General features: G+C 37.3%; 2 protein-coding genes across 4 annotated transcripts in view; one reads left to right on the plus strand and one right to left on the minus strand.

Moving 5' to 3' along the window:
* LOC139760261 (uncharacterized) overlaps nucleotides 1-2342 on the plus strand; it is a 79509-nt gene extending 77167 nt beyond the window's left edge. Inside the window, exon 4 of the mRNA XM_071683199.1 lies at nucleotides 1822-2342. Within this exon, the coding sequence (XP_071539300.1) occupies nucleotides 1822-1896 (75 nt within the window). The 3' untranslated portion in view covers nucleotides 1897-2342. The remainder of the gene's footprint in view (nucleotides 1-1821) is intronic.
* The window catches only part of LOC139760260 (uncharacterized), a 53482-nt gene extending 43232 nt beyond the window's left edge, over nucleotides 1-10250 (minus strand). Inside the window, exon 1 of one of the 3 annotated variants that reach the window (XM_071683198.1) lies at nucleotides 9981-10250. The gene's annotated coding sequence lies outside the window, so the exon portion shown is untranslated. Of the gene's footprint in view, nucleotides 1-7642; nucleotides 7829-9631; nucleotides 9901-9980 lie in introns of those variants that run through there. The other 2 variants (XM_071683196.1, XM_071683197.1) reach the window with 2 other exon arrangements.
* Between the last annotated feature and the right edge of the window lie 860 nt (nucleotides 10251-11110).

Genomic DNA, 11110 nt, shown 5'->3' on the forward strand with positions numbered 1-11110 from the left:
AAGGATTTGTATGTGGCAAATGATAAAATGGATTTAGGTACTATGTGGAGGTGTTTGAATACATGGTGTGGGAAAAGACACACTGGGCAGTATGGAGTTTTTATCAAGAGAATATGGCATGTGTGTGAGTAGGAAGAGAGGGTGATGAATGGCTCCAGATGAAATTGAATCTGCAATACGGGTGTGTGATGTCACCAAGGCTGTTTAATCTGTTTTTTGATGGGGTGGTGAGTGAATGAATGCAAGGGCCTTTAGAGACAGGCAGGTATACAGTCTGTTGGAAGCGAGGGCCCTGAGAGCTTAGGTCTGCAGTCTGTCAGAAGTGGGGGCCCTGGGAGCTCAGTCAGCTACTGTTTGCTGATGGCACAGCACCAGTGGCATATTCAATAGATAAACTGCAGATGCTGGTTTCTGAGTTTGGAAGACTGAGTGAAAGGGGAAAGTTGTGAGTAAATGTGAATAGAGGCAAAGTTGTTAAGTTTTGCAATGGAGAGAGACAGGTTATTTGAAGCATGATTCTGAATTGAGACAACTTGAGGGAGTACAGTGCTTTACATACTTGAAAGGGAACATGGTAGCAAATGAAGCCATGAGAGCTGAAGCGAGCCATAAGGTGGGTAGTGGGGTAAAGTTCCTCAGTGAACTGAGGAGTGTATGGAAAGAGAGGTCACTCTTTGTGAGGGCAAAGATGGGAATTCTAATGGAATAGTAGTCACACTAGTGTTTTATGGATGAAAGGTGTGGGCCCTTGATAACATAGTACAGAAGACGGTGAATGTGTTGGAAATTAAACGTCTGAGGACAATATGTGGTGTGAGGAAGGTTGGTCAAATAAGAAATTATAAGGAAGAAGAGCAGTGTGCTTGTAAGAATATATGTGATAGAGCTGAAGGTTTGGATGCCTGAAGAGGACAAGTAAGGAGAGGATGACTATGAAGGTATACTTGTTAAAAGTGGAGGAAACAAGGAAAAGGGGGAAACAAAGAGGTAGAACCTAAGAGGAGGTGAAAGAATGGAGTAAAAATGCTTCAAGTAAAAGGGGCCTTACCATGAAAGATGGTGTGAGGAGAAAGAGGGCAAAACAACTCAAGTAATACAATATAGAGAGGGCGAACAAGCAGTCAAGGGAAAGAACCATAGCAAGTGAAACCATGAAAAGGTCTGAGGGGCCTAGTTTTGGATACAGGTCAATGGTTTTGGTGACAGCTAAAAAATGGATGAGAGCAAACGAGGCTATTTCTTCGATTGTTCCTGGCACTTCCTTGCTAACATGGGAAACAGCAAACTAGTATGGAAAAACCATTAAGCTGGCTGTAAACATCTGCTATTCACAAATATTTCCAGAAACATAACCTGCACATAGCAGAGCAGACCATTATTTACAGCAATGGAAATAACATCAAATAAGTACAATATCAGACACTACTGACTCATCCAAGAATAAAAGATAATCAGGTCAATTTTTAGACAGGAGGGGATGGGAAATTCACTAATTCTGCCCTCAGAAGGATAAGTTGGGCCTTTCTTCAAAACCTGGAAATCCATACCAACCCAACACTAAATACCCTGCTAGGTATCCACTGTTTTCAAGTAACTTAAACCTAACCTTGATTAGGTGTAGTTATCACTGATTCTGTTAAGAGTGTAGATGGTTCCACTTCAATTAAATGAGAAAACCAAAATATAATTAAGGTTTAATGAGGTGTTTTGCTATCTTCTAATCATCTATTTTTTTTCAAATTTATTACCAAAGATATCAAAAACTCATTTGATATGGTACCAATTACTTATCATAGCGCATAAAATTACTTAAAATTTCAGAGACAGTTGAGCATCTTGCCTGCAATCATCAGAAGCACCATGGGATCCACATTAGAGAGTGCCCAGGATAAGTAATGACAATGTGCTAACAGACCAGCCAGGTTGTGGAGGCTCAGTGGGCCTGAGGGATGCAACTATCAACAGCTTGGTCAACCAATGACATAATCCAATCCAACAGCCTGGGCTGGGCCCAGGCTGTGGGGGTAGAAGCTTCCAGGTTTATAACAGATGCCAGGTATATAGCAACTAGGTGCACTTTCACGCTTCTGAGCCATTAAAAAATTTTCCTACTGAAGCTTTATGTTTCTCACTGATAACTTATGTGGCATCTACATTATCTCTCAATTATGACATACCTATAATGGTCATTATCAAAATATTACTGATATCCATTTTTTGCAATTTACTTCCCTCTAGCCATCATAAACACTGCAAAGATATTTTTTTCATACAATGTTTACATCACTACAGCCATAATAACTACCACAGCAATAGTTCTGGCAGTTATAACTGCTATCAATTATAAAGTCATAATAGCCACCATCAATATCATTACAATAGCAACATGAGTCACACAATACTGGTACTGCTATGACAACCATAATAATAGCTGCCAGCAATAATGTTATTGCAGCAATGACAACCATTGGTAACACTGTGGTGGTAGCCAAAATAACTAATGTTGTTGCTGCAGTAATGTATTAATATCTACTGTATGCAAGCAGTACTAACATGGCAGTCATCTACTCACAATGCATTCAACTACTAAGGCTGTTGTGCACTGACCATGTAACCCTTAGAAGAAAGGTTACATGGTGTAATGCAAAATGTTGATAACAATTTGGACAAAAAAAAAAAATCAATTTTTGTTTCCCATTATAAGACGAAAAAAAAAACCAACATATAAATGAATAGGATATGTACAAGAAGTGAGCTAATATCTTATATGGCCAGAGTATAGTCCTAAAGTCAACACATACAGATGCCAGTGAGGGGTGCTGGAGAGAGCGCAAGGAAGGGGTGAAGGAAGAACCAGGGAACAGCCTAAAACACAAAGTCAATAATATCTTATCACTATCTGGGTGTGAAAGACATGTAAATGTATAGTAGAGGTAGAAACAAGTGAGCTAACACGGCTTATATGGCCATGATAGAGCCTCAAGATGATGCACAATTCCCCAGGTGAAGACAGTGTGTATGGGGTGTTATATACCTCATGACCCACATTCATTTAAATGACACTTACTACTATCTATGGTTACATATCATTTACACATACTGGTATTTACTTATATTCTTATGCATATAATTTGAAATTGACATATCTCCCTATTCTGCAAAGGTGGAAGCAAAGCAATGCCAAAGAACTATCAACCTATAGCACTACCAATGCATATCACTGAAATCTTTAAGAGTCCTGAGAGTCACACTGACTGACTACAATTATGGAACTAAACAATCTAAATAATTCAAGACAACAAGGTTTCAGGGCTGGAAGATCTCACTTCTATCTAGAGCTCTGAAGAATACATGAAATGGTAACATGATTTACAAAAAATTTGCAAAAGTATTTGATAAATGTGACCACAGTGCTCCAACACATGCAATGTGCAAGTTGGGAATAACTGGAAAATCTGGGAGAGGATATAGATCTTTTAAAGTAATGGATCATAAAATATAATTGTACACTATGCCATCCTCAATGTCTTAACAGTAAAAAACTCAGTCCTATAAATGGTGAAGCAAATGAAGGTGGCAAGATCTTCCCACCTTAATGTCCCGGGTTAAGCTGATTATTCAATTCCATAAAGCCAGTCAATGTGCATCCAATCACCCTCTCATAAATTTCAATAACTACAGGTTGGCAGATTTTGAGACTCTTACATCTCTTTCTAGAGTGGGATGACGTAAATTTCAAACTCTCAACGATGATGTCAGACTCTAGACTTACTGTCCAAAAGCTGTTTGGTGCTAGCTTCCAAGGTCTTTTGTACTTCTTTATAAAGACAGTTCAAGCAGTTGTTGCCAGGATATGTGTGTAGCCATGCTCTCAATGGCCCTCTCAAAGTCCTGCAGGAAGGAGGTGAGATCTGCTGTGTGTAACACTGAGGTACTGTTTTGTTGTTTTGGAGGATGTTGTTGGGTTGAATATCTTTAGGGTGATTTTTTGCTCAATAAACTGATTAATTTTGCTTTACAGTTTACTAGTATCTCACTCTACTACTGGCAATCATCCATGTGGGTGCCCTCTTCTGTTCTTAGTAGGCAAATGGAGCATGTGACTGTCGATTTGATTTTTGCAAAAAATAAAATAATCTTGGTATTCCCTCTCGCTCTAATGGCTCATTCTTCTTTTCCTGGGTCTTGTACAATGTTTTGAGTTTATAGTCTATGACAGTCAGTTCATCTGAAAGTTTTTTCTTTGCAGGGTGAACTATGGTTTCCACAGAAGGTATGCAACTTTTCAACTCCTTTAGAGGAAGCATCTTTCTGATTCTAATTTTTCTCGTACAGTTTTCTACACTGTACATTATACATTTGTTGTATGTTTGGAGTTCTGTACTCACAAATTTTATATACTCCCTTGGCATTCTGAGAGAGGTTTCCCCATAGTATGAATATGAATGTAGCACAAATGTTCCTAACTAGTTTGTCAATTTCTATAAATAATTTGTACCTTTTTGCAACTATAATGTAATTTACGATAGTTTCATGTCTTATCTTGTAAGGTACCCCAACAGCTTTGACAATGACCAGGCTCACAAAATGTTTATACTTAAATCAGAGGTTTGTTCTACCCTAACATCCCAAGGTAAGTCCAAACTTGTTATATTTATCTACTAGTCCATCAAGCTACTAAGGGGCCATGCCCTACAGCCTGGGTGGTCTGGTACATTTTGTAAAATATCTCCTAAATATCTCCATTGTAGAGCCCATCGTTTTCCTGGGGGCTCCAGGCAATGTGTTACTGTGTTTTCTCAAAAAACTGTGCCTTTTTGCACTTTTTGATTGTAATGGTAATATTCTTGTCTCCCAAGCCTGTCATTGCAAGAGGGATCTATTTTCTTGATGTAAGTGGAAACCATGCTTTTCAGAGTCTTCCAAATGTAAATTGTGATATTATGATGTTATGTATTGAGGGTGTCACCAGACTCTGCCTGCTCAAGGTTACACCACAAGTGAAAAGCCACCTTTGGCAAAGCTGTATCATTTGATAGTATAGTCTTGTCAAAATACTTCCTACTATAAAGGAATCTAAATTTAAAAAGTCCTGGGTGACATCAAAGCTTTTTCCAAGATACCTCAGAGTCTTACATCATATCCACATCTTCAACAGCATCAGTGTAGGCAGCAAAAGATGTCTACTCATGTCTAAATCCAGCCTGCCTTTTTTTGAGAGTTAACTGTTACTACAGCAAGGTCTTGCACAATGTTCTTGCAAGAGATATTGTCTGTTTCTATTCAATATCCATTTCTTCAGTAACCCTATAACAGAGTAGTTGGATCTTTTCACCTGTAAAAAGCAAGATATTTTTGAGAGGCTCACCAGAAAATTTAGTATTTATCTTTCTGTAATCTCTCAGTGTCTTTTCACAGTGAAATTTCTGTATGTATTCTGGTATCATCTTCAAAGGATGATATGAAAGTGGAGCTCATAACTGTGTCAATAAGATTGAGAATGTGATACAGTATGGGTGCAAATATAGTTCCTTGTGGAAATGAGCTTTTTACCATGGAGGCACTGGTTTTAAAGACTTTCATGTTAAAATCAATTAGCCAAAAAGTTGTATCTCCGTCTTCCAATTTTTCAGGCTATTCTCACCTTACTCATTTTATAAGCTTAAACACAATGTTCTGTTTATCAAAGGCTTTTGTAAAGTCTATGCATAACACATCACCAGTTTCTTTGTTCTCCAACACCTCTTACAATTCTATTACAGCAACCAAACAACACAGACGGGTATGGTCTTCCCACCAAGAAACCATGTTGCCTAGGTTACATAAGTTATGTGATTCCATGAAGCTGGTCATCTTTAAGGTTATTCTGGGGTACTACCAGGATGTTAGCTGAAGCTTTCAAATGTTCTGTTGAATTCTACAACTGTTTCAGCAGTTTTTGTGTAAATCGAACACTCATTTTCTTGATCTTCATAGCCCTAGATTTGCTTATACATAGAGATAGATTAGTGCACTTACAGTATATGTATACATCATGTAGCTTCACAGAGCAAACAATGATTTTAGTAACTGGCTATATTTTGACATGGTAACATCCAAAATAAAGTAATAGCAGCAGCTAGGGGAAGAGGTTTTTCAAGAATTTTGATGATTCCTAGGCATGTTTCACTGACTTTTACTTTTCCAACCACAAGATTTTGCTAATTCCATAACCCCTGCCATGATTCACCTTATTATGTCAAAAAAAAAAGACATACTCCAAATCAAACTTTATTTCTTTAAATCAACGCTACTAAATGTAAGAAAATGCCCAGCTCCATAAAGAGACCACCAAAGTTCAACTGAAATTTTATGACAACAATCTTCGCATCTAATCCATCAGTGTTTGCTTGTCAAATTGGTTAGTAAAGTATCTATAATCCAAAGTCAATAGAGCAATAAAGAGGTGGAACTAAAATGGAAACTACTTCATCAAGCTGTTTTAAACAGTCTAAATAAACAACCTAAACCAGTCCCATATAAGGCTCCACTCCCTACAACCCCAACTTAGTTGCAACCAAAAAATAATACTTTTCTTCATACATATTCACCATTTCCCACATTAGCAAGGTAGCATTAAGAACAGAGGACTTAGCCTTAGAGGGAATATCCTCACTTGGCACCTTTCTTTGTTCCTTTTTTGGAAAAGTAAAAAAAATAAAACGGGAAGGGAGGATTTCCGGCCCTGTTCTCCCTCCCCTTTTAGTTGCCTTCTACGATATACAGGGAATACATGTTAAGTATTCTTTCTCTCCTATCCCATATCCATTCCCTAGACCCAGACCCTTTAGACTGGTGGGTCACAATTCTAACTACTTTATTTACATAATTTCTTTCGATTACAGCACTTTTTTCAATGAGTTAAAAATCAATAGCATAAACAGAAAAACTACATGTACATCATCAGGCTTTATATTCGCTTTAAGTGCTAATAAAAAAAGAAATTTACACTATTCATATTATACATTGTAATAACAAATACAGGCTTTTAACTGTATTAACCCATTTACGGCAGCAAGTAAATATACGTCCTGATTTTTTAATATCTGCTCTGCAGCTGGGGTGTTTACAATCGTAATTCTTGGATCATCACCTTTGCCTAAAAATGATATACATATAGCCATAACTGAATGCGATGGCATCCCACAAATTGTTACCTGATGCTTAAACCTAATTTTTTTCCTTCACAATAGTTAGTCCATAAGAAAATTTCAGACTTGTACAAGATCTTAGCCCTCTCATTATGTAGTAATATGTTAAAGCTGTGAAATTATGAAAACCAATAAGAATCAAGGTTGCTAGTGATAAAAACACTCCCAGGAATACCACACACTTCATGAGATACTATGTGCATAATGGTACACCTGGCATACCTTATAAACCTGACTGCAACACAGCATGACTTAAAGGAGGCTACGCATAAGTACACTATTTTTCCTCAGGTTGAGTTGTAAGTTCCAGTTAATTCTTAAATACAACTGTGGAAAACGGAGATACAGTAAGTCCCCATTCTTAAAGACTAACTGGGAGAAAGTGGTCCCTCCCCAAATTTTTCCATGTAACATTAATTGATGAAATATTAACAAGTGTAATGGAGACTTACCCTATTCTTCAATAATAATTGCTCTGATAGGCCACCCCCCTCCACGGCTAGAGGTGTTCAGGAAGTAATACAGACTGCTCTGAACAGAAGGAGACAGCTCCTGGGTTCCCTGAATCACCTCTTGGTCAAATATGAGGCATGCATGAAGTGCAACCTACTCTCTCTACATTTGCAGAGCACCATCATTTTCAACTTTTCAGTAATGATGAGGTATTTTCTGGGCCTCTTAACACATGTAGCACTTATAGCACTTTTATCTGCCAAGATTTGATGCAAATAACAGGCCTTTCCAACAAAAAGGAACACTGCAATTTTGCATGAAAACACAGGCATGAAGTTTGTTCATGTTTAACCCAGCTAACGTTTAACTTGGTCTAGTGCAGAATGAACCAGATACGTCCTGTTTCGTCTTGAAATGTCAACTTATCTTTGTCGTATCAAAAAATAGTAATGTACCACTTGACTTTTCTAAATCAGTGATAAACTACCGGTACAGGTACATATGCAGAGGCAACATTGTATGTTAGTTATATAAACATATAGTGCAGTGAGATGAGGTGCAACAGGCTCAACAGGCTATCTTGTGTTCTCCTGATGCTCAGCATCACAGACCAAGTTCAGGAACTAAAAGACAATTTTGTTACATTGCAAACTTTGTCCAATGAGTTCTTATCTTACTGAACTAAATTTAAGATGTAACAGATATTCACAGAAATTTCCATCAGAACCCAAAATTAGTCTGGTGGGGTTCAGAAGAACAATTAGAAAGCCGAGTTTCAATACACTGAGGTCTCTTACTTTAGGTTTTTTGTGTATCTTTGTAGAATATCTGTAAACATACCACACACAGAGTGTAGAGTGGATATTAGGACTGGTAAATAACGGTCTGGCACAGCGCCTGGGTTAAATTGTTGAAGAATTTTACTTCCCAAAATCTTCAAATATTATCTCTTTGGTGTGGTCAATTTCTGGGACCTAGTAGAATGCCTACTTATAAGGACAGTGGGCAATAATATGAACAGCCTCTCAGTATGTTGTCTGTTTCATAACATCTCTGGAGAGTTAGCAAGGTGCTTAACTATAGTGTGTGTATAGTATATTTAGCCTAAGGCAAAAAATGATGGTATATCTCAGCTGCTAGGAAAAGCTCAAAGAGGTGTGCATAGGTTCTGATGATATTTCTATGTTGCACTTTTAAAGTTTTTTAAAACCCCACATTATCCCTAATCTTCATAATCCCAACCATTACTGCTTTAAAAATTATATAATGGCTATATTATCAGTTTCACTCTGCATCAAAACTAGCTTTATAATCTGAGTCATTTTGTTCTGAAATGTATAACTGAATAACACAAAAAGAACTGGAGAGATTGACTTTGAGCATAATGTCTTATTCTACCATATAAAATAAAACACAGTGAGGGTCTGTAAATCTATGAATATGTGGGATTAATCAATGTAAAAGTTGGTGGAAAGACGAAATAAAATAAATCAGAACCTATGAAAACCTTCATCAAACTTTGCAAAGCAGCTGAGATTTGTAGAACAGATATATCAACGTTAATGTGGGGAGATGGTAAGCATCATGTTGAGTGACTGCATGAGGGAAGGTTAGGCAGCAAAGCCACCAGTGGCCAAGGGTCACTTTGCTACCTGCATGTTTATGTTCTGTGGCAGATGGTGTAACAGGAAATGGTACTGGATACTTATTGAGATTTCCAAGTATGCTGATTTCTGGAATTTTCATCCACATCTACATTAACAAAAAAAAAAACACACATTTTCCTTGAAGTATATGGCTATCTCATTTCTTTTCGGGTATGGACGCAAGTGCTCCATTATACAGAGCACCTGTATAAGTTAGATTTTACTACGTGTAAGAAGTCCACGGATAAATTTACATCTGTGGTACTTCAACAGTAAGATTTTGCCGGAGGATTTTGCTAACTACATACACACATGGTGGGTGCCAGAACATGATACCTTTACCTTCTCCCTACGTGATACTTGAGGTCTGGACGCTCTATACAAAGTGTTACGACTTGTTAACAATCATTTCACTATTGACCAATAAATCGACTAATCACAGGAATTTAAATGGAGAGGGACAGCTTGTATATCCTTTCAGCTTCATGCCCATCCTTCACTTATCAATACAATCCATGTTTCCACTGATACACTGTTTGATATCCATTAAGCACTTATTCACACACACGTACACTCCCATGGCCTCAGCATCTTGCCACATGATCACCAGTTAATCATCTCATGTTGATCCTGATGCCCAATTTTGTAATAGCATAGGTTTGCTGGTACATGAACGCTTTCCAAAACTTACCATTTCAGGGCTATTTTCACAGCTCTAGTCTCGGGTAATCACTGTATAACTTGACATACATACGCCACAATTAACACATAACCGAGCCACGTTTGTTACATTGCATGGCAAACGGCACTTTCCGAGGAATTGGAAATTTTTTCAATAATTGTAAGGCCCATAAGAGTACACACACACAACGCAAACAAACATGGTGGAGTTGAGTACAAACATCACACTATGCGGCCCCTTGTAATTTAAAAGGGACAACGTATATATTCTCATAGAGGGCTACGAAAATATAATAAGATATTTCTAAGCAATTTTCAATTGAGTAGAAGAACCAACAAAAATGTCCAGTTATGATATTGGCTGTAAACTGTAGTGTAAGAGAAAATGGGTATTTGTATTATTTATAGAAAACAGTAAATGTGTATGAGTACCTCAACTAAACTATAGTGACAGTGGCAACACAATGAATGCACCAAACAAAGTGCAACAAAAAACAAACCATAAAGGGGTGATTATTGAAATATTCATATATAGCAGTGTTCAAGTACATTTTAATCCCTGGATACAGAATGAAAAGTAAAAAAAAGTTTTAGTTTCAACGCATTTTTTGTGACACTTTGTGCACGTTACACATAGTTAAATCTATTTTTCTCATATTTTGCCACAATGTAATGTTTGTCCATGGAAAACTATTAAAATGTTAAGCAATCTGTACCCAGTTCCTTTTAGTCTGAACTGGAAATTCTAGTTCATTTAAAGTCGTTGCCGATTGGACGCATGGCATTTCGTGCTAACATTAGACTCTCCATGATCGTTAAGTTTAGTCTAACATGAAAAAGATTATTTGATCTCTTATCATCACTTTATTGTAACATGAAAGGCTGCATCGTTTGTCATCCTTAAGATCAATTCTATTTACATCATTTAAAGCTCGGTGTATCATCGTTCAATGTAATGTGACAACAAATTATTTTTGTTCCCTTTGAGATCAATGATACCTTAAAAAGACCGCTTGTTTTCTCTGATGATTAAACCTAAAGTTATACTATCTATTATTAATCTGTTCTTAAATTAGTAAGTCTAGTTTCCATCTGTTTCAGAGACTCATCAGACGCAGATGTACTAGCCTGACAAGTCAG

The sequence above is a fragment of the Panulirus ornatus genome, chromosome 36, assembly GCF_036320965.1.
Source record: "Panulirus ornatus isolate Po-2019 chromosome 36, ASM3632096v1, whole genome shotgun sequence".
NCBI classification, from domain to species: domain Eukaryota; kingdom Metazoa; phylum Arthropoda; class Malacostraca; order Decapoda; family Palinuridae; genus Panulirus; species Panulirus ornatus.